Below are 24324 nucleotides of genomic sequence, written 5' to 3' on the forward strand. Positions count from 1 at the left end.
TCTTGAATCTGCTTTAAGGCGCTGCATTGCAGGTCCTAATAACACTGCACAAAAACTGTCCTTCGACCAGTTGTTTTAAATGTTAGGCTTTTTTGCAACTTTGTGATCGGATTGCATTCATTTTGAGGATAATCTGATGAATGCGCATTTATTGAGGGCCTTAATGTGCATGCTGCCCACTTTGTGTTCACTCGTATAAGGTTTACACTCACAAGGTACAGAAACTAGAAAGACAGTTTGCTGCTTGTCAAGTGCTGAGATTCGCTCTGCAATGTCCCATTTTCCAAGATTAAAACCTTCCAACCTGCAGATCACATTAGTTGAATGCATTGTTGTAAACATTTGTTTGTAAAAATGAACTGGGGGAGAAAAGCCACACTCCATGTATTTAAAGAATTTATGCATATCCATACTTTGGCAGGAAAAGATACAATATATAATGTTTGTGTTAAAAAAAGTTCAAATGGCAAGGTTTCTATTTTTGTTGCAACTTAGTTTTTTTTATAAGTTTAGCTTGTACCTGAACTTAGATTCATCCTTCATTTAAGTAGTTGAACTAGCCAAAGTGTCAGATATCAGTATTCAGGTGCTGATGGATATGCATCAAGGTCAGATAATATTTCTGTGGTTATGTTGTTCCAATAAACTTCTGTATCACATGCAGAGTTAGCTAATCTGAATGAGATGTAGGGAGTGTGACAATTGGCCTCAGTGCTCCTAAATTAAGTAGGGGTGGGAATGGGGGATTTTTCCCGGTTTCACATCCTTAATGTAGAATATTGTTATATTCTTTATGGAAGTATTATATAAACACTAATTTATATAACACTTTCATAACCACAGTCTAACACACTTCATAGCCAATGCGGTGTGTTTTGAAGCATTGTCACAGTAATCACTAGCCATACTTTGCATGGGCGTCACTCTGTTGGCATTGATTATGATGTCCCCCCATAATGGAATATCTTGCCAACAATCAGTCTCAATACCCATTCTACAGAATGTTCCCTTAAAATGTGAAATATTTGGAATAATTTCCTCCAGCAAGGAATTAGTACTTTAAAATAAATCTAGTTAGTGACAAACAACATGTTAACCAGGGCTTAAAACTGTGAGCTCCGATTTGATTATGGTGTGAATTCTGATACTGATGAGAAGGTCAGACTGAGGCTGGTGAGTAACTGTAGTGTTGTGGTGTTTGTGAGCAAGTTCGTCCTTCCTTGCTTTACATTATTGAGCTTTCAATCTGGCTGGCACAGCTGATCCTGTTTCGGCATCCAATTCTGCCTAAAGCCCTTTAAATTCAGAATTGATTAAATGAACATTTAATGTATACAACTTGCTGCTGACTATCTATGCTTGCGTAGCACTCCATACAAGTCCCCAGATGAAGGACACCTGCTGAAAACAGTGGCCATTCTGCCAAAAATAAAAAAGCCAACAAACTCCTTTTAATTTGTAACCTATCAGGTTACCACCTCCAGGTTAACTAAACACCAGGATATAATTTAATAGGCTGCCGTCTGGCCAATTCAGTCATCCGTGTATTATGTGGGAGCAGCAGATCTTTCCAATTAAGGAGTCGAGATGATTTTCAGCCCCAGAATGTACCCTGACCCACCAGCCAAATGATTTATTGCCGGCTTTCGGAGCAAGGGCATTGACCTGCACCTGTGCTTTGCTTCATTCGTGATGTGATGTAATTGTCAAATCAAGGAGGTGATGTAATGCAACCAAAAGAGCAGATTGGAGCTGTGTGGGGAGGGGAAGAGAGGTGAAACATTACACTGGGTGTGGATTCAGGATGTGTAATGTTTCTGTTAATGCAGCACACTGTACAGTTCAAATGTGTTATGTTTCTGTTAACGTCCACTCACCTCCCCTTTTCTTGAACGACCGTGAATCCCTAATCTTACCAAGCTCCTGAGATTTGAATATTCTGATATTCATAAACCATTGGACTGAAATTTGAATTTGATGTTGCAAATCCAACATTGCTTCTGCTCAGTTCACTGATTATTTAGGATAGATTTTATTGTCATGTGTGGACTGCACTGAGCTCGTTGAGTGTTGCAGAAACCAAGAAAATGAAATTGAAAATAGGGACAATTTTAAAAAGAAAAGCTCAGGAAATAGGTATCATTGGCAAGGCCAGAATTTATTGCACAGCTCTACTTGTACTTGTGAAGATGGTGATTCATGAAGCACTGCAGTCCATGTTTTGAAGGTGCTGCCCAAGTGCTGTAAGCAAGGAATTTGACCCAGAGCTGATGAAGGAACAGCAAGACATTTGCAGTTAGGGTGGTGTGTGATTTGGAGACAGACTTGGAAGTAGCAGTGTTCCTATGTGCCTTCTGCTTTTATTCTTCTGGCTGATAGAGGCTGGGAGTTTGGAAAGGGCTGTCAAAGAAGCCTTGTGAGTAGCTGCAGTGCACTTTGTCTTGGATGGTGTTGAGTTTTTTGAGTTGGAGCTGCACTCATCCAGGCAAATATCCTATTGCACTCCTAATTTGTGTTTTGCAGATGGTAAACAGGCTTTAAGAACATAAGAACATAAGAAATAGGAGCAGGAGTAGGCCATCCAGCCCTTCGAGCCTGCCCCGCCATTCAATAAGATCATGGCTGATCTGTCGTGGCTCAGTTCCACCTTCCCGCCCTCTCCCCATAACCCTTAATCCCCTCTCCTATCAAAAACCCATCAACCCGCGTCTTAAAAATATAGCGAGGCAGCCTCCACCACTTCAGTGGGCAGAGAATTCCAGAGATTCACCACCCTTTGAGTGAAGAAGTTCCTCCTCAACTCCGTTCTAAACCGCCCCCCTTTTATCTTGAGGCTGTGCCCCCTAGTCCTACTGTCTTTTTTGAGCGGGAAGAGTCTTTCCACCTCTATCCTATCCATCCCATTCATCATCTTATACGTCTCAATGAGATCTCCCCTCATTCTTCTAAACTCTAACGAGTACAAGCCCAGTTTATTCAGCCTCTCCTCATAGCTCAACCCCCTCAACTCCGGTATCAGCCTAGTAAACCTCCTCTGCACTGCCTCCAAGGCCAAAATATCTTTGCGCAGGTGCGGCGCCCAAAACTGCACACAGTACTCCAGCTGCGGCCTCACCAATGCCCTATACAGCTGCAGCAAGACCTCCCTACTTTTATATTCAATCCGTAAAACATGTACTGCAGAATCCTTAATGTTAAATCTTCTCTGGGAGCCAGTGAATATATGTAGTTATTCCAGAATGTAGTTTCAAGTTAATCCCCCCTTTCCCCCTCCTCTTCTCCCAGGGATGTTGCGCGAGGGGATTCAGTGATAGTAATGCAATTGACCGTCAAGGGAAGGTGGTTATATTCTGTCTGGTTGGAGATGTTCATTGTCAGTCACTTGCGTGGCATGGATATTACTTACTAGTTATCAACCCAAGTCTTTATACATATTCTCCTCATCCCCTACCCTCTCCCCACCCATGCAGTGACAATGCTTTACAATGAATAATTCAATGTCCCTGTGCCATTCCGTCAGTCACATGATCAGTAAATGTCCACTTTCTATCATGTTACCAATGCCCTGGCATTTGAAGTTTTTGGGAATGTGACGATACTGTTGGAGTCTATTGAGTGGGTCATTGTTCCACTCCGGAGTTTGGGCAGGAATTGGGACAAGTGAGAGTAAAACCCCTTAGTTCCACCACCCCAAGGTTACTGGTGGAAACTCTAGTGAAGCTCAGTGGGTGGAGGGTGTTTTCAAGAATGGCAATGTCCTTGTCTTGTTTTTTTCTGCCAATTCTGCTCTCTTCTCAACTCATACTTCATGATGACTTTTGAGCCAATTTGATTTGCATATAAACGGTTTCCGTTCTCTGATAACTTTTATATTCCACGTACACCTGCGTTTCAGAACTGCCTTTTGTTCAGACAGCCTGTGATGTCTTCAATGTGAATCAACTATAGCAGAAAGAGGTGAGGGGAAGGCTTGTTTTTCGTTTTTCAAATAAATAACACAAGGCTTCTAGCAAAGAGCTAGACAGCCACTGCACTCAGGAGGGCTGGCCTTAATAATTAGCCTCTGTCATGATGTAAAGGATCTTTTTTCAGAGTGGGTAAGGGGAAACTGCTGAGGCGACAGCTGTTAAGATCAGAGTAATTTTCCGCATCATCTCTCATAAGGCCTATAAGGGCGTATTATAAGCTTGCATAGTGTGCCAGCACTGGGTAATAATCATATGGCAAACTGACAGACTATGGGGGGATAATAAATGACTGACTGGCAAGCTTTTATTAAATCTACAGGGTGCTAAAAGGATCCTGGTTTTTATTATGGTTTCTTAAGAAGGAAACTGGCCATTTTCTTCTGGGTTTTTTTCTGTTTTCTACAAAAAGTGATGGTCAGTTTTGGACTGAGATAACAAATTTGAATTCTACGGGGCTCAAGCTCATCCAGAACTGTACCTGTAGCCTTATTTATGTTACAGAGCCAATGCAAAGAAAGAACCAGGCAAGCCCTTAATCCATCTCCTTGCTTGATCCAAAAACCAATTCAAATTTAATTCAATTCATAGTCCCCACAAAACAGACATACAAGATTCAAGCTGACAAGAAAAGGCATTGTACCTGATCATGGCCTTGATCTGATGCTTGATCTCAGTCAAAGGCCAAGAAGCGATCTCTACCTGTATCCTAACCTGCCTCAGGTCCTGTTTGCCTATCACCCCGATGCTATCTGAGCTTCCTTGCTTCCCAGTCAACCAGTATCTGGATTTTAAAATTTTCATCTGTCTATTCTAGTCCCTCTGTGGCCTCTCTCATCTCTGTGTCCAGCCCAAAAACCCTCCAACAACTCTGTGTTCCTCCAACTTTGGCCTTCTCTGTGACCCTTCCCCCAACTTTCTTGCTTCTGTCCTTTGGCAGCCATGCATTCAACAGCCTAGATATTGAGCTCTGGAACACTTTCCTATGCCCCACTCCACATGTCCTGTTTTAAGACAGTTCCTAAATACCTCTCCACCTCTTCAAAGAAAGCATTTTCTAATCACTATTCCATTGCTGTTGGTGGGTGCTTTCTGTGCCAAATTGGCAGCCATGTTTCCTACAGTACAACAGTGACTTAGACTTCAAAATTACTTCACTGGCTGTAAAGTGCCTTGAGATGTGCAGTGACGAAAGATGTTATACAAATGGAAGTCTTTTTTCATTCTGCATCAACTCTGACTGTTAGATGTTATGATAAAGGAACAAGTAGAAAATGCTGCTGATTGTGGAGTTGATCAATGGTGACATTCTTGCCTCTTGGGTCAGAAGGCTGTGAGTTTATAGCTGCACATCAGAGCTGCGGTCACATGATTCAGTGCATTGTCAGTAAGGAGTTCCACTGTTAGATATTTGCATTTAAATGTTAAACTGAAATATAATCTGCCACCCAGTCAATGTTGTATACTTGGATTTTGAAAAGGCATTCTAAAGGGTGCCGCACAAGAAGTTAATAAGTAAGATAAAGACTCATGGAATTGATAGTAATATATTAGCTGCAGCACACTGGTGTGCTGTGAAGACACCCCCCACCCCGCTCCCCCCACCAAGTGTGCCACAAACAAGTTCACGTAATTAAACTAAACCAACCTTTATCTTCATGTCTGTGGTTATCATCTTCAAGACCTGACAAATTATGGGCTGGGAATGAGCTGCACATGCACACTTTAGATTTGTTATGCTGGTCAGGTCCATGTGCATGACCAATGGGACTTGGAGCTGAAGGCCAAGGCCCCATGTACCTGCACGAAAAGCAAAAACTCCAAAAGGTGCAAGAGAGACAAGGAGAGGTAAAAGAAAATGCGGGAGGGCAGCGAGAAATCAAAAATGAAATTCCCAGAAAGGGAAAAAGACAAAGAAAATAGAAGGAATGCCTCAAATCTTTTTAATAATATAGAGGCAAGCATAACATATAGAAGGTATAGAGGTGAACTAGGATTGAGAATAGAGTGTGGACATAGGCAGACAATAATGAGTGGGGTGTCGCAAGGATCAGATTTGGGGCCTCACCTATTTACAATCTATGTATATATATGACTTAGATGAAGAAACAGAGAGTAATGTATCCAAGTTTGCTAATGGTACCAAACTAGATCAAAAGGTAAACTGTGGGGAGGACACAGAGACCGCATCTGGAGTACTATGTATAGCTTTGGTTTCCATATTTAAAAGCAATATTCTTACATTGGAGACAGTACAGCGGAGGTTCACTAAATTAGCCTCAGGTTGAGGGCATTGTCCTAGGATGAGAGGCTGAGTAAATTCTCTGGAGTTTAGATGAATGAGAGGTGACCTCATTAAAACCTACAAAATTCTGAAAGGGCTTCATAGAGTGGGTACTGAGTGATGGTTTCTGCTGGTTAGGGAATCTAAAACACAGGGCACAGTTGTAGGATAAGGGGCTAATCATTTAGGACTGAGAGGGTTGTGAATCTTTGGAATTTTCCACCTCATAGAACTACAGATACTTCATCACTGAATAGTTTTAAGGCTCGGACAATCAGATTTATGGTCTGTCGGCGAATTAAGGGATACGGTGAGCAGGCAGAAAAGTGGGAGTTGAAGCTCAAGATCAACCACGATCATATTGAATGGCAGAGCAATCTCAATGGGCTGTGTGGTCTACTCTTGCTCCCATTCCTTGTGTTCTTATGTAAAAGTTTTCCCTAGAACTCTATAGACTTTCTCAGTATTTCAACCCCACATTCCCCCCTCAGTCAGCACTGCTAAAACATATTGACTGGAAACCTCTGACCTCATCCATGGCTGGGATTCTCCAGAGTCACTGCAGTGAATGGAATTTTTAGCTGAGAGCCAAATGCTCTGTTCTCGGTGGCAGGACAACTGGGATTGGAGAATCCCGCCCATTATCTGGCCATTGTTTATAGGACATAACTGTGTGTAAATTGCATGTTCTATTTCCCTACATTACAATAGTGATTGCTGAAAAGAACTTCATTTATATCCCAAGCATTTAGCAACTTCCTGACAGGCGCTACAGAAATGCAAGTTTTCTTTTGTTTCCCTTTCATATTGCATTACTGTCGCCATGTATGGTTAGTGCAGCCAACCAGTAGAGATGAAGGAATGGGGCTCACCAAGACGAGTAGACAAGAAGGCTTTCCTGGCCATTGAAGTGTTTACATTTGGCTTGCAGGTGGCTGTGTAACACCTGCTCTTCAGGACCCAAGCTACACATTGTGCAGGTCTCACACAATACAGCAGTGTCTACTGAGCACCTCAGAGGCACATTTTGGTTGTGACCAATACCCGAGCTGTTCAGTGGAAGTGCCCCACCTGTCAATGTATTTCAGGTGCTGACCAGATGTTTCCAGCAATTTCCATTTCTATGCGAGAGCTTCCATGTACGTTGCCCTGCTTTACTTTTATCTTTATGGCCTATTGTAACAGAGTCTGTTTTCCTGGAGCCAATTTAGTTCACTGTTAAGTACCATTTATTGCGGGTGATCTCATAGCAATGGAGTTGTTTATCTTCTGAAGGTGAATGTGATAAAGGAGAGAGTCAATGATGGTTTCCTGCCAGAACGCTTCCCCACCCTGCACGACTTTCACAAATGCTCATGACATCCTGTTCATTGGTTGATACCTTTCGACCTTTCTTGCCTGCTTGAATGGTTTTTCTAACATCTCAATGCACACAAAAAGAGAATAAATGAACCTAGTTTAAAGAAGCGCAGTTAGGTGGATTGACCAGGCTGAATTGTCCCTTAGGGCCCCACAATGTCTAGTTTAGGGGGATTTATGGGGTAAATATTTGGAGTTACAGGGATAGGGTAGGGTGGGTGGGTCTGGGTTGGAGCGTTGGTGCAGACTCGATGGGCTGAATGGCTTCTGCACTGCACTGCAGGGATTCTATGATTCTAGCTTGCATTTATAAAGTGACTTTCTCACCCTCCGAGCTTTCCAGCCAATCGTGTACTTTTGAAGTGAAATCACTATTGTAATGTCAAAAATGTGCAGAACAGAAGTTGTCACAGCCAACACCGAAATGATGACCAGATTGACTGCTGTTTGTGACCGAGGGATAAATATCGGCCAGGACACCTCATCTTCAAAATACTGCCATGAGATCTTTCACATCAGCTTGAGAGGGCAGCCCAGGTCTTGGCCTAATGTATATCCAGCAGCTCTGGCAGTGCCTCATTCCCTCAGTACTGCGTTGAAGTGTCACTCTAGAATATGTGGTTTGGTCTCCGCAGTGGAGCTCGAGTCCATAATCAGTTAAGCCTTCCAGTCAAGAATGCTCCCACTGAACCCGAACTCATGACGTGATGTTACTGATGTGCCAGGTCCACTGTGTTATGAGTTCCTGGTTGAGATCTAGTTTGAAGTCTCACAGCACCAGGTTAAAGTCCAACAGGTTTATTGAGTAGCAGGCGTCACTAGCTTTCGGGGCTTTCGGCAAAGCCCCGAAAGCTAGTGGCTTTTGCTACCAAATAAACCTGTTGGACTTTAACCTGGTGCTGTGAGATTTCTTACTGTGTTTACCCCAGTCCAACACCGGCATCTCCACACCATGAGATCTAGTTTGCCAGTCTTTCTACTCCTTTGCTGGCTAACAGAACATACAGTTTAGTTCAGGAACAGAAAACTGTTCCTGACACATGCTTGTAATCAAAGTGTGATATAATGGATTATGCACTTTTAGCTCATGGCTGTTATCAGAGGTTACTCTGTGATACAGCTTTGACCTTTAAACTCTGGGAAAAAAACATTTTATACTCCTGTTTATTGAGTGTGATACAGGGTGCTGTTTTTCATTTTTGTATGAAATCAGCTCTTCATTTGAATGAATAGAACAGGTCCAGTTGATGGCAATTTGAATCTTAGGCAAGCAGCACTCTTCTAAACTGAAAAAAATGGTTTGTGTTTCAGACGTCTAAAGGTGATTCAGACAGAAAAACAAGTGCTGGTGTTAACCTCAGTTGCAGACTTCCTTTGCAAGTTATTACCTTCTCACAGAGCTGTACTAATATTTCAGTGATCTTTTGGCTTTGGAGATTACTGAAAATTGTAACATGACCAAGTTCCACTTCAGTACATGCTCCTGGCATCGGTTTTGGCCGTTTCAGTTTCATCAGCTCATTTGACTACAACAGAAGCAGTTCTCAAGTGCTGGTTATCAACACAATGAAAGTGTTTCTGTTGTGGGGGATGGTGGATGGAAGTTCTGCGGTTTGTGCAGAGCAGTTCTCATCAGTCATTAAGAGTTGTGTAAATTTACGCAGTGTAGCAGGAAAGATTGAATCATTCTTGAGTGAAGCTGTGGTCATGTGGGTTCAGCTGCCAGGTTTTGCATAACGTCATTCAGCTCTGCACACCTGAGAGAGGCTGCCTCTCTCTCTCTCTCTCTCCCTCACGCACAAACTGTGTGCCTTCTTCCTGTGTTTTCTGCTCGGTTACAATGCAGTGCTTTCTCTTTCTGGAAGTGGAAACAGGTAGGAAGCCTTTTCTGGGGGGATTGAAGGCTGCGTTTGCGTCCAGTCACCAAATAGCAGCTCATTGGTGTTTGAGTGTTTGATCCTTTACTTTGGGGAGATGATACAGGGCTTGAAAAGCATGACTGAGAGGACAAAACCCCATCCTTTGCCTCCTGCTGCATGCCATAATCTTTCAGTGCGATTATGCAAATATATCTCAACATTTTTCCCGAGTGGTTTGAGTTGTTGAAGCAGAATAGTGTTCATGTAAAATTTTGCAATCTATAAAGTGATAGCTCACAGTTTGGTGTGAATTAGCAGGGGTCCTAAAGTTTAGAATTCCTGTCACAAAAAGTGTGATTTGAAGGAAGGTCTTTTTGCAGCTTTTCACTTGTTGGGCCTGGTTCGAGCCAAAATTTGGATAAATTTTTGGACTTGTGCTGTTGAGGATTATTGTGAAGCAGACAAAAGTCAAGTTTGCTGACGTAACAATGTAATCATGCTTGTTTTCCTTCTTTTGTTTTTTGCAGGGGGATTTGCTGCATTTTCATCGTGTTTCCCAGGCCTGTGTGAGGGCAAACCCACCGCTATCCTGCCAATGAGCATCTCGCAGCCGTGCCTACCTGTCGCCAACATCGGTCCTACTCGAATCCTCCCACATTTGTACTTAGGGTCGCAGAAAGACGTGCTAAACAAGGTACAGTTACATTTCTAACAATTGGGATGAATGGGACATCTGGGCAAATCACCTACAAATCCTGAAATTAATTTCCCACTCCTCCCTATCCTCATCAAAAAAAAAGTCCTTAAATCTGATCTCTTGCCTTGAGAATCTGACACACCAAAGATGATCATTTGGCCTGTTGTGTCTGTCACAGCTCTTTGAAAGAGCTAGGCAGTTTGTCCCATTCATATTTTCTCCTGGTGGCAGTGGGAGCTGCACAAAATCAGCAATTACACTTCCACGTATCGTTGCCAATGCAGACTGACTGAATTCCATGCTATGTGACCTCTGGGTTAGTACAGAGATCATTCTACATCCTCTGCAGACCTGACTGCAGCCAGGTGGCTTCAAGCTCACGTTTTCAGCAAGAGTGGATTAATCACTTCAGCAGCTCATTTTAGCATCTGATGATCTTATTTTAATACACCATTCAATGATTTATTTTCCTATTGTCATCTCTTTACTGGTACTTGGTTATAAATTCCCTTGTGCACCCATGCATTGTGATACTGCAGTGGTCATTATGGCTTTCATATCTTGAGACTGTTTCCTGCCCACATTCACCCACGGACCATGAAGGAGTGTGCTGAATCTTGCTCCAAGTTGAGGTATAAACCTGGCTTCTTCCCGCATTTCTATGGAGTCTAGGTCAAATGTAGGTTTGCCCCTGTGATTTCATCAAATTTGAAGAAGCAAACTCAGCCATTTTGGGAGAGAATTGAGTTGCCAACTGTGGTTCCTGGAGGTTTCATCACATGGCCTCTAACCACTTGCCCAGTTAATGATTTTAAAAATCCTTCTCCAATATTTTGATAAAAAGGAAACTCTTCTTTGATACCCTATGATTTTCTCCCAGGCCGCATGCAGGAAAATAATAATCAGGAAATCCTTAATTCTTGGAGACTACAGGAGTTGACAACCCTAGGAGGGAGAGACTACTTAATTAATGTCCACTTGTAGAATTAGAATTAACAGAGGTTTAGGATAAACTATGGTGCATGTTATAGGGAGATTTAGCAGAGGGAAAGACAGAGAGGAAACAAATACGTTACAAAACCAAAAAAAGTATTTGATTTTAAATGAAAACTACGAATGCTGAAAATCAGAAATAGACTGCAGACCAGTCAGCATCCACAAAGTGAAGGCTGCATTCTAGGGGAGGAGATCTTTCATTAGCGACAAGAAGGCTGAGTGTTTGCTATAAGATTCCAATTTTGGGATTGCACAAAATCCGGCCATTCTCTGACCAAAGGAATTATTGGGTGGAATTTTCCCAGAATTTGGCAAAGGCCGATGGCAGGCAGGAAAAGTGACGTTGAAACCCCAGACAAAAATGGGAGCGGAAAATTGTGGCCACTATATCTCAATGGGTTTGCAGTAGAGCAGAGTGGGATTGACTAGTCGAAACTGATGGGATGGGTTTCAGTGATGGTCACCCTGTAATTTTCACAATCTCAAAAACACAGCAGCAGTCTGCTTCTTAGTTGTTACATTTAAATAAATAATACGGGCAGGAAACTACATTTAAGAAAAAGAGGCCGAATTTAGCTTGAAACTACTTTCATTTCACTGACATAATTCGTCCTATTACTTTGAGCCTACAACACAGAACAGGCCAGAAGGCTCCACAGCTTGTACTCCACATTTCATGCTATTTTGCTACCCCTGCCACACTGTTCCCTTCCTCTTCATGGATGTATCAAGTTTCCCTTATCTATTTTAGCCTTTCCATGTGGCAGTGTGTTTCACAGCCTCACCCTTCTCTGCTTTTAAAGAAATTCTTCCCAGTATCTATTTGATTAGTTAGTGACCATCTGTGTTTATGTGTGAGAACTAACCAGTATCTCAGGTACACACAATGGGGCTTTTTCCTGCCTCACCCATGCTGGTTTTGCCCTGGTGCAGAGAGACTTACTTACAAAATACTGTTGTCAGAAGAATTCCATATTTAGGTTTTGAGAAATATATTTTGGTATGACATATGTATATTAATCGGTAATCATTTTTCTGTTGCAGGACTTAATGGCACAAAATGGAATCACATTTGTTCTTAATGCCAGCAACTCTTGTCCCAAGCCCGACTTCATCTCAGAAAGTCACTTCATGCGCATTCCTGTCAACGACAACTACTGTGAGAAGCTTCTGCCCTGGTTGGATGAATCTGTTGTTTTCATCGGTGAGAAACATGACGTGCTTTCAGCATCTTTTAAGAGCCGCAGAGGGTCATGGCAGTGGTGGGACCCTCAGCTCCCAGCCCACTGCTGAATAAGGCACCCCAATATGAGTGATTGCCTTTAGAAAATGGGGGAGTGGAAATAGAAAAATAAATTGTGGGTGTGCACATGCTGTTCACACATTCCTAAATGCCTGTTCTAGTCTCCAATGATTCTATCTCCATGTGACAGATAACTGGGAAGATGGGAGTCATGATGTGGAGATGACGGCATTGGACGGGGGTAAACACAGAAAGAAGTCTCACAACACCAGGTTAAAGTTTGCTACCAAATCAACCTGTTGGACTTTAACCTGATGTTGTGAGACTTCTTAAGATGGGATTCAGCAGAGTGGTATTAGTGTAGCTGCAGTGTGTAGCCTTGGCTTTGATCTAAGGCTTCAGTTCGAGAGCTGTGAGAGAAATGCATTATGGAATGGTTTGTCTTTCTATTTAGGCTGTTTCTATTTCCATATGGTATAGGCTAGAATAGTTAAACTGAACGTCAGAAGCAGGCTGACACATTCCACTCAAACTGTTCACTGCTTCTTCCTAGACAAAGCAAAAGTCTCCAACTGCCGAGTGCTTGTCCATTGCTTGGCTGGGATCTCTCGATCGGCTACGGTTGCCATTGCCTACATTATGAAAACCATGGGCCTGTCCTCCGATGACGCGTACAGGTAAATAATGCCAGTCATGAGCTGGAGTCAGTTGAGTGATTTTGGTCTCTGCCACGTTGCGTATGTTTCTTATTCCTTCCCTCGAACCCTTTGGTAGTGCTTGAGAGAAGCACTTCAGCTCATTCCAACCACTGCACTATCCAACTGAACCATAAAGGTCTTCAGTTACCAGCCATTTGGTCTGACTTCAGGAGGGACAATTGTATTGGTAAGCAAACTTACCCATACAACTTATACATTGCACTCTGACCAGCTTAGATGAAACAGTTGGACAAAATAAAATGCATAATAAAATCAACTGTGTTTGTGAGTGTGAAAACGAGAGGGGGACAAGGCCAGACTGTGACACATGATAATACTGGTGAAATTGTATTGTCCTGGCTGCTTTCAGTAGCACTGACTCCATGTGTATATATGTTTTTATCTTACGTTATGAACTTTTTTCCTTTTTATTCTTTCATTGGATGTGGGAGTTGTTGGCTGGGCTAGCATTTGCTGCCCATCCCTAATTGCCGTTGAACTGAATGACTTGCTAGATCATTTTAAAGATCAGTTTAAAGTCAATCACATTTCTGAGGGTTTGAAGTCACATGTAGGCCAGACCAAATAAGTCTGAAGGATTTTCTTCCATAAAGGAAGGACATTAGTGAATCTGATGGGTTTTTACAACGATCAGTGATAGTTGTGTTGGTCACCATTAGTGAGAGTTATATTGTAGATTTCTGAATTGAATTTAAATTCCACCAACTGCCATGGTGGGATTTGAACCTATGTCCCCAGAGCATTAGCCTTTGCCTCAGGATTACTAGACAGTGACTTACCAGTGCAACCCCATATCTGCATAAAAGATGCGTACAACTATTCAAGTTGAATTAACTCCTAATGCCTGGGGTTTTTTTCCCAATATGTTAAAACTGGATAGTAAGCATACAGGGACGTCCAATATCCAACTTGAGCTGTGGCTGTTTTTGTAATATTTGTATGTTTTGGCATAAGTTGAGTGCAATATAAGAACAGTTAGAGAAGGAGGATTTAACTGACAGTGTAGGGTGGTTGATAATGAATCAGTGCTCAGTTTAACGTCTCTCTCAGTTCATATGGCCATCAAGCCACTTTCAACTTTAGTACAAAACCAAAATTACTCACAGAAAGAGACCAGATTAGCATTGATGCCTCTCTGCCTGTATTACGCAGGTTCCAGCAGTTCAGATGGCTGTAAGCGACAAGCTGGTGCCTGTGAGTGCCAGTCCTGGCTCAGCACTGCTCGCTTTGCTGTTGAGGAGGAAGGGTGACACCATTACGCTACAATAGCCCAGATTACATGGTCAGCTGCCATATGTCACACTTGCTACCTACCAGTGACTTTTTTACATCAGATCTGGGAGAAGTGGGGAAAGGCGAAGTCAAAAATGTTACTTGGGGATACATTCTGCCATGGGTTCAGTCAAGAAACAAGTCTGTCACCCAGAAGTGGGAGGGTGTGTGTTAATCATTAGCAAACGAGGGGAGAACAGTCTCTGGTCCCTTTCTTGCCACTTCAACTGTAGGATCACTGGGTGCAGGAGCATCCCATCAGTTTACTGGTGTCCGGCATTTAGTTGGTTGTGGAGCCTCGGGACACCAAGATACTCAGGCCCTACACTTTGACAACAGCAGTGCACAAGCCCTGTCTTCCAGAAGGAATACGTTCAGTGGAACAAAGATGTCTTTGAACAGGTGCCTGCCTCCTGACAGGGCTGCAAGTTTCTTCCCTGCAGGAATAATGTAGCACATTAGCAGTGACAGGAGTGCCCATCTCTTGCCCTGAGCCAGACCTGCAACTGAGGCATCTCTGAGTTGGTCCTCTCTGTGGCAGGGATGCACCCAAATTGAGAGGAGGGAAATCCTCAATTATTGACTAAATTACTATAGGTTTTTAGGTTTTGAGCTTTCTTTAATTGCAGGGAACAGGAAGGGGTAAACTACTTTGAAATGTTTTATTACATGTAAATAAGTGAATAGAAATACAAGGAAAATATTATTCAATGAATAATGAGGTTTATTGCTGCAAAATATCCCGATGGCTCTGGATGGTAGTTTTCTATGATAGACAAATTGATGCTTGGCTGCAAACAACTTAGTGTCTTTTTGTTCTTGTTAAAGGTTTGTCAAAGACCGAAGGCCGTCGATATCTCCCAATTTCAACTTCATGGGGCAGCTGCTTGAGTATGAAAAGAGCCTAAAGCTCCTGAAAGTCCGGTCCCTAACCTCCCTGAAGCCTCAGGCAGACAGACAGGAGGAGGAAGTCGACAAAGAAGTGACTGAGGTCTGCAGAGGCGTTTTGGAAAGGATGTGTCCTGCCTTCCCTACCTCCGAGATTACAGGGCAAGCTGCGCAGAAGGATGCGAACCAGCAATGCAGTGATTCAGAGAGCAGTGGAACTGATTGGAAGACTGCATCACACATCACCTTGCAGCAGGGCCTCAATGGTCTGCATCTGTCCACAGAGCGGATTCAGGACACCAACCGGCTCAAGCGCTCTTTCTCACTGGACGTCAAGTCTTCCTACTCGCCAAGTGTCAGCTTCAATTCCAGCAAGGCCGCCACACCGATGGACTCTGATGACATCCCAAAGCTTTGCAAACTCGAGGTCAAAATGGCCAGCCCCGGCTTTGAGCAATGCTCTCCGAGCCTGGACAGCCCAGATAAGCCCACAGGGTCAGACTTCAGTGCCGAATCGAAAGCTCGGCAGAGGCGCAAACCAAAGCACATTGGCAATCTCGCAAACCCATCCAGCTCACCCGTGCATCCCTTAAGTTTAAACTTAACCAGGACTGGCATTCCCTGCCCGGTCCACAAGGTCAACAATGTGGAGGACAACCTGAAACAGGCGCTGCTGCTGAATATTCCTAGCGCCCAGCAGCTCCCTTTGGGAAATAATGGCATCAACCTCTGGGGGAAGCATTCAGAACTGGTACAATCCCCGGCTTCAACAAGCCCCTCTGTCAGCACTCCATGGTACTTTAGCACAGACTCCCAATCCAGCCACCTGGCAGGAAACACCAACCTCTTCAGTGGTGGCCCCCCTTCATACGCCTCCTTTGGCTGCAGCACTGCACCGAACGGCTGCGAGCAGTACGGGGGGGTCCGGCTGCGTGAGAAGCAGCCCGAGCCAAGGGACACACGGCGGAGCTGGCACGAGGAGGGAGCCATTGAGAAACAGTTCAAGAGGCGGAGCTGCCAGATGGAGTTTGAGGACGGCATGTCAGAGAGCAGGTCGAGGGAAGACCTAGGGAAAATAGGGAAACAGTCCAGCTTTTCCGGCAGTATGGAGATCATTGAGGTGTCGTGACACCGTTGGAATTGGGCTATTTTCACTGCGTGAAAGGGAGGAACTGTGGTTATTTGTCGTCTGAAAGTAGACAATGTGGAAGCTGTGGACTTTTTTTTAAAGAAACAAAAGCGCAGTAAATGTTTTTCTCTCTTATGATACAGAAAGTGGGTTGACTCTTCACTTGAGACTTGTCTTGAACATTTTTAGAAAACTAATTTATTTCTCCACACACATTCTGGCAATGGTGATAGATGAGGGAACTGGCCACCCCATTTAAAGTTGTACAGTGCGGTATTTAAGTACTTCAAGCAATACTCAAAGTCTGGTTTTATCTTATTAATTATATATTTTTTGTGTTTTATGTTTCCTTTGTTTTTGCATCACACCCTGGTCTGCGCAGGACTGCTACCTGAGAAGGCCATTTATTGCACTTTGTCCTTCCTTGTATGTGACTGAGCCAGTTAAAATGTAGACTGCTACACTAAAGGCTGGAAAAGTACCTTCTGTGAGATAATCTGTGTGGACTGATTGCGAATGGATGCAGACATTAATATAATGTAAATAGTGGTGTATCTATTATTATGGCTGATTTAAATGTTTTTTGAATAGTTTAAAGATATCCTGGCTGCTTGATGCAAATACCTCAGGTTTGAATAAACATAATAATTATAAAAGGCTTTTTCTTTCCCCATCCCCCTTCCACCTCCCCCCCCCACCCCGCCCGCCTCCCCACTCTGTTCTTTCTGAAGTGTACTCGAGCTGCAGCAACAATATAAAAGAAAACAAAAAAAATCATCTCAGGTTTTTAAACTGATTGATTTGCAGAGATCCTTGTGATTTCAGGCAAGGACATGCATTTTGGAGAGCCCCAAAGTGCTCACTGTCGCTGGGCATCAAGTCTGCTTCATCGCCGAATGCCAGTTGCGCATGCCCATTGGCGGGAATGCAGCAGTGCCTCGGCAACGCATGCCGATAATGATGCATCGGAAGGCCATGCTGCAGAACTCTGAGCAGCAATGCTCTCACTTTCAGAGTTGCATGTTCCATTAGTTTCCTCCCTCTGCCACGTTGCTTGTTCCCTCTACTTACCTTGCCATCTGAATGAGGAAAAGCTTGTTGTAAACACAGAAAGAGACGGATCATTTCTGGTCCAGCCTGGCTGCAGGAGGAGCTGTGGACATTTCAATGTGATTCGCTTCTAACTGAGCAATGCTGGTCAGATGCTTGGTGACTGCATTGCTGATGGATTAAAGACTTTACTCAGAGAAAAAAAATGTTTGTGGTATTTTTATCTGGCTTTGCTGCCTCACTGCAAAGAAAAAGCATCAAAGTTATTTATATTTTAGATTTTGCCCTCCTGAAAACTCAGTTAGCTGTCTTTTCATTTTAAGTTTGCTCTCAGGGTGGTGGTGCCACTGACAGGACCGACATCCAGACTTCAATCCTAAGAAGGTGGAGGTGATCCATTTGATTGAGCTACTGCAGTCTCACAGTTTTCATACAGCCAAGGGGTTTACTAGAAGGCTTCAGAAGGCGCTTAAGAGGCAACCACATTTTGTAGGGCTGGAGTTAGACCTGACCAGGCAGGACCTTTGTTTAAAGGGCAGAGAGTAAACCAATTAGATTCATACGGGAGCTGCACGGTCACTTTTTAATGCTCCCCCAGTTTTTGTTTCCATTAGAAAAAAACGAGTCCCATTTCTAAATAACCAAGGTAGAATTTGTTCTTTGAAACTTCCTCCCTCAACACCTCTGCTTTGCCATCTCCCTTCTTGCCTTCAAAGGCCCTTCTCTTTGATAGTGCCTTTGTGTGTGTTTTGACCCCTCTCTTTTCTAGTCTGCCTGTGGCTCTACTCTTGTCACCCACTGCCCAGCAATGTTCACAGAGACATTGGTTGAGTAACAGTGCCCTCCCTTTTATGTCTATTGGACACCTAAGCATTGGGGGAAAATTATTGCCAGTTTTTGGCTTGTTATTGTAGGGCCATGGGGTTGTATTGTGATTTAGCCCTCCTTTGGCATAGTTCAAGCAATGGATCTTCCCACAGTTGCTGCAATGTTACCCATACTGTTACTCTGCCAGGTAGTTTCAATTAAGTGGAGAAGGGACTTTTCCCCATCTGCAGAACAGGGATGACAAACTTCTCAGCTTTCCACACATTGTCCAACTTCGCACAAGGAAACTTGTGTGGGGATATCAGACAATTCTGGGAACTGAACTCTGCTTTTCCTATTTGCCAATTTTTCTGCTCTAGCAGTTTGCCAATGACTCCAATTTTTTAAGGAAATCTCAGAATGCTGTCTGCCCTCAGAGAGAATGCAATTGCAGTTCATGAGCACCAAGTCATTCAGCGAGAGGGAGGTATGAAGATAGCATGGTACTGTGGAGAGGGGATTGTCATAGGAGAAAGCCCCATGCTGCTCAGCTCTTGATTTGACCTGCATTAAGTGGTGAAATTACCCAGAGAAATGAGTGTCTCCTTGCATGGAGTGGTGCTGGGTGGGGGGGGTGAAGGAGGGAGCAGTCATACCTGAGCAACCTCGAGCACATTCTGCCAGCTAGCTGTAGGAACACTGATGGCATCCGGCGAATATTCCTCCTTTTCTCTTTTGAGGGTCAGGAAGAAGGGGAGAGATGCCACCATTAAAAATGCTGAAAGAAAATGAGTCTTACACCCTTTTGTCAAGGGTGATATGTTAAATCCTGCAGGAGCGAAAACAAGTCATCTACAGTTAATAGCCATAGATAACGTAATCAAATTTGATTTAGTGAGAGGTTTTCTGATAACACATGGTAGTAAAGTCAATGAACTTATTGTGAATTGTGTTGACATTGCACTACTAAAGTCCAGTCCCTTACTGAATCAGATAGGTAACATCACTAGTAGTACACAACTCTTCCATCCCATTTTTTATCTACACTATTAAATCAGTTTATATATGGAATAATCACATTTCATGGACTCTGCTGAGCAAACAGTGTAATACAATGCACCTTGTTTTATCCACCTATCATTCTAACTTCACAATTATGTTCTTTTTATTCTTAACATAAATTATAGCAGCAACCCAAGCAAATTCTTAAAAATATATTGATTTCTGGGTCCCCTTTTACAATCTGATTTAGTGAAGGTGTTCAGGGAAAGTAGGAATATGAGTAGGCCATTTGACTCCTCAAACCTGTTCCAACATTCAGACAGAGCCTGACTGAAGTAATTTTGTTTATTTTTACCCATGAGTGAGTGAGTGGGTGGGGGGGGGGAGGGCGGGTGGATTTGCAGGTCATTTTGTAAGTTTTTGTACTTCCTGCCTTGCAGTTCTGGGACCAGCTCACATGGCTGCGTTCCAGGAAGACATGCTCCACTGCCAGTATCCCAGAACCAGAATCAGGGTGTGCTATAGGCCTGACAAGCCTGCAGAACTGGTTATGGCCGCTGGCTGTGGAACCATTCTGACTACTGTCCAAAATCAGAATGTGGAAGGCATCCAGCACTGCAGATGTTTTTGGATATTTAATGCACAAATAAATTATTAACATCCTGCTAGGCTCCTTCTAACTGCCTGGCTCTTATCATCCTCTGTAGCAGGTAAATGGGGTTGTGGCACAGGTCAGAAATGGTCTAACTTAATAGTGGCTCGAGGAGAGGATTGGCTTACTCCTGTTTCTATATTCCAATCTTGGCATGCCCATGACCTACTCCCAGGGCTTTGGCTAATGGGAACCCATTGACATTGCAAGAGGAAAATGAGCTGGAACATAACATTACACCACTGCCATTTTAAATATGGGAAAGCCTTAAAAATCCTGGGCAATGCAAAGTGGGCAAGGACCATAGTAGCACAGGCTCAGTTCATTTCTTTCCTCTGTTGTGTAACTGGGAACTGAACGGTCTCTAGTTCAAAGCAGAGAAGAATTATCTCTGTTATCTCAAAATACTCTTACCTGCTCATAGTCTATTAAGGGACAGTAATCTTCATTTACAAAATATTGAGCGAACACAAAATGATAGCTTGAAATAGTGAAGAGTAAATTTGATCAGTGAATTGATGATGGGGCAGAATTTATCATTAATAGAAGTATGAAAAGGAGTTTAGAAGAATCTTAAAGGTTCAGTTGAATATGGAATTTATCACCAGAAGTGAATATCGAAGGAGACAACTGCAGTGCTTAAGAAGGAACTTGATAAACAGGTGAAAAAGAAAATGATTAAATGGCTTAGGCACATGAAATGGATGAGATAGGGTACCTCTGATGGCCAGTTAGAAGTTGTTGATCCTTTCATGCTGAAAGATGTATGATGATGTTTTGCAGTGGGGTTGGTGGGGAAAGAACCGCATTTCATTGTTGTCATGGTGACCTGCCATCAAAATGACACAATGTTGCATTTGAGCACAATTTACAGATAATAAGATAAATAATTTTCCTCTTAATGGAGCTTTACTTCTGAGATTATTGATCTTTATTTCTTATCTTGACAGTTTGCAGCCTTTTATAAAAACATACGAATGATACTGAAAGATTGTCTCTTTGTTCACATTCTATTTCATGCTCTCTGGCATTATGAGTTCTGCTCTAGAGTTGTAGATGAGGACACTTGGCTCCTGTCAGTCACTTTCAAACCATCAACAGATGCAGAGTCACCCTCTGCACCTTGGCCATCCATTTCCTTTTGAGGAAGTGCGAAGTATTATTGAAAAGGGGTATCAGTCACATGCAGCGACCAAACTAAGAACATCCTCTTGTTATTGGGAGCAAGGTGACAGATGTTATACTGCTGTCCTCAATTGGAAGCCTTGTCATCTCTCACCACCCCACATCTTGCCCCACTCCAGTCGATAAATCCCCTGAACATTGTGTCCCTGCAACTTTTTCTTCCAACCAGAACTGGCTTGAATTTAAGAAGTACTCCAACTTCCTGTCATAATAACCGACGATAAGAGATGCAAATCAGAAAAAACAAATAGTATAGACTAAATATTTATTATAATGACATTTGATACTTTTCCTTTGGTTGTCCCTTTTTGTTTCAATCTTGTTTCAACCCAAACTTTTTATTATATTCTTTTTTCAATCTGTTGTGTATTGTAGCCTTTATCCTGTGTGATTGATGCATCATTTTGCTGGCATTTTACATTGTGAAGTATTTGATATTGTTACCAAGTGTAATGAAGAAACTTCAATTTCTGTTACTAGCTCTATTTATTGAATGCTGTATTATGGTGCTTTTTTGTATTTGAAAAGTGGTGTAATAAATAAATGGATAGACATTTTAACTTTGTGTCCTTCCATGTCTGATATACTCGTCTCCAAATAATTACAGCTGCTGGGATTTATACAAAGGCTAGGAGCTAAATAGTTCTTAGCTGCTTGCTAAGGAGCTGGGCTTTCTTTTCTCCTGGTAATCTTGTGCTTCCACTTTTGAGATCTAGGGGTTAATGTCATAATTTTAACCTTTCGAATCATGTAGCCATTTGTAACCTTTGAGATACAGGAGCTAATATAGTCATTTTAACCTTTGGGATTAAGGGCCTAATGTTATAATTATAACCTCTGGGGTATTTGGGTGCTATTGTAATGCCAGTATGAGGGAAGGATATGGGGTGGGAAAAGTTCTTTGGGCCTTTTCTTCTCTGATTATGTCTGAATGATGCATTGTGTCAAAATACAGAACTTGTACCTTCTGGTCGGCTTGCATCCAGACAAATGAACACCTTGTTTAGATTTCAACTGCTGTAATGCAACATTTTCAGTTGCTGTAAAAGAATGACATAATTCTTAAATATCACGCCAAATATTCAGGTATTAACTGAAGACCATAACAGCAAACTCCACACAATTTTCAGCTATCCAAAACCAGAAGGCATTACAAAGAACAAAAGCAAAAAAAATTACAGCACAGGAACAGGCCCTTCGGCTCGCTAAGCCTGCACCGACCGTGCTGCCCGATTTGTCTAAAATCCCCTACCCTTCTGGGGACCATATCCCTCTGTTCCCATCCTATTTACGTACTTGTCAAGACGGCCCTTGAAAGTCATTACTGTATCCAAAGCCACTACCTCCCCCAGCAATGAGTTCCAGGCATCCACCACTCACTGTGTAAAAAATCTGCCCCATACATCTCCCTTAAACCTTGTCCCTCACACCTTAAACCTGTGCCCCCTCATAATTGACTCTTCCACCCTGGGAAAAAGCGTCTGACTATTCACTCTGTCCATGCCTCTCATAATCTTGTAGACTTCTATCAGATCACCCCTCAACCTCCATCACTCCAGTGAAAACAAACCAAGTTTCTCCAACCTCTCCTCATAGCTAATGCCCTGCATACCAGGCAACATCCTGGTAGATCTTTTCTGTACCCTCTCCAAAGCCGTCACATCCTTCTGGTAGTGTAGCGACCAGAATTGAACACTATATTCCAAGTGCAGCCTAACTTACGTTCTATAACACTGCACCATGACTTGCCAGTTTTTAAAATCAGTGCCCTGGCCAATGAAGGCAAGGATGCCATATGCCTTCTTGACTACCTTGTCTCAGCGTCTTTTTGGTATTTGTTTATAGAAGCAGGTTGTTTCTTTTTCACATTTGTCCCCATGTTATCCAAAGTCTGTACCTTCTGCAGTTGCAACCATCCTTCATTTACCACATTGTACTGCACAGCTGTAAAATTATACAGCATAGAAGGAAGCTTCATCTTAATGGGTGGCACAGTGGTTAGCATTGCTGCCTCACAGTGCCAGGCATCTGGATTCGATTCTAGCCTCGGGTCATTGTCTGGGTGGAGATTGCACATTCTCCCCACGTCTGCGTGGGTTTCCTCGGGGTGCTGCAGTTTCCTCCCACAGCCCAAAGGTGTGCAGGTCAGGTTGATTGGTCATGCTAAACTGACCCTAGTATCAAGGGCATAAATAGGGTAAATATGTGGGGTTACAGGAATAAGGCCTGGGTGGGATTGCAGTTGGTACAGACTTGATGGGCCAAATGGCCTCTTTCTGTGTTGTAGGGATCCTATAAGCTCTTCTGCCTGTACCAACTCTTTGCTTTATTCAATAGTACTGGTTTAATGCCTTACTGAGGAAAACATTTTATTTTACCAGCCTAATTCTCCTTTACACCCTGGAATTCAATTGTTGAAAAATGTGGTACAAAGAACAAAGAACAACACAGCACAGGAAACAGGCCCTTCGGCTCAACGAGCCCGCGCCGCCATTTTAACATTATGAGTGCCCTCCTCTACCCATGACCTTTGTCTACACCTATTGGGGAAGATTGAGAGAAGACTAATTTAGGGACAATTTGTTACACCAATCAGCCTAAGAGCACGTTTTTTGGGATGTGGGAGGAAACTGGAGCATCCGGTCTTGTAATAATTTCAAAAATGTATATTTTTTTTAATTCATAAAAATCATACAGTATAGAAAGAGGTCATTTGGCCCATTGAGTCTGCACCGACCACAATCCCATCCAAGCCCTACCCCCATATCCCTATATATTTACCCACTAATCCCTCTAACCTACGCATCTCAAGACACTAAGGGCAATTCTTAGCATGGCCAATCAACCTAACCTGCACATCTTTGGACTGTAGGAGGAAACTGGAGCACCCGGAGGAAACCCATGCAAATACGAGGAGAATGTGCAAACTCCACACAGACAGTGACCAAAACTGGGAATCAAACCCAGGTCCCTGGAGCTGTGAAGCAGCAGTGCTAACCACTGTGCTATTGCGCCACCCTGCACAAACAATTCTAATAGGCTTTCACTAAATGACAGTAATTGTGAGATGAAGTAGGAATATCCACAGCACACATCTCCATAAATGATGTACTTAAAAGCTTGAAAAGATGGAAGGATGTTTCTAGTTGTTTGATTTAAAATGAATTGCACAAACCACTGGAACTGCAGTCTCAGGTTTCATGATGTCACCTGTTGC

The 24324-nt window shown here is 42.9% G+C and overlaps 1 protein-coding gene across 4 annotated transcripts in view; it reads left to right on the forward strand.

The window, feature by feature from the left end:
• The window catches only part of LOC145343934 (dual specificity protein phosphatase 8-like), a 202374-nt gene extending 182737 nt beyond the window's left edge, over positions 1–19637 (forward strand). For all 4 annotated transcript variants that reach the window (XM_080190476.1, XM_080190477.1, XM_080190478.1 and 1 more), the window contains 4 exons: positions 9995–10161; positions 12205–12364; positions 12957–13080; positions 15223–19637. In XM_080190476.1, coding sequence (XP_080046602.1) covers positions 9995–10161; positions 12205–12364; positions 12957–13080; positions 15223–16411 — 1640 coding nt within the window. In that variant the 3' untranslated portion in view covers positions 16412–19637. The remainder of the gene's footprint in view (positions 1–9994; positions 10162–12204; positions 12365–12956; positions 13081–15222) is intronic.
• The last annotated feature ends 4687 nt before the right edge of the window (positions 19638–24324 follow it).

The sequence above is a fragment of the Carcharhinus amblyrhynchos genome, chromosome 6, assembly GCF_965287045.1.
Source record: "Carcharhinus amblyrhynchos chromosome 6, sCarAmb.v2.hapA, whole genome shotgun sequence".
NCBI classification, from domain to species: Eukaryota; Metazoa; Chordata; class Chondrichthyes; order Carcharhiniformes; family Carcharhinidae; genus Carcharhinus; species Carcharhinus amblyrhynchos.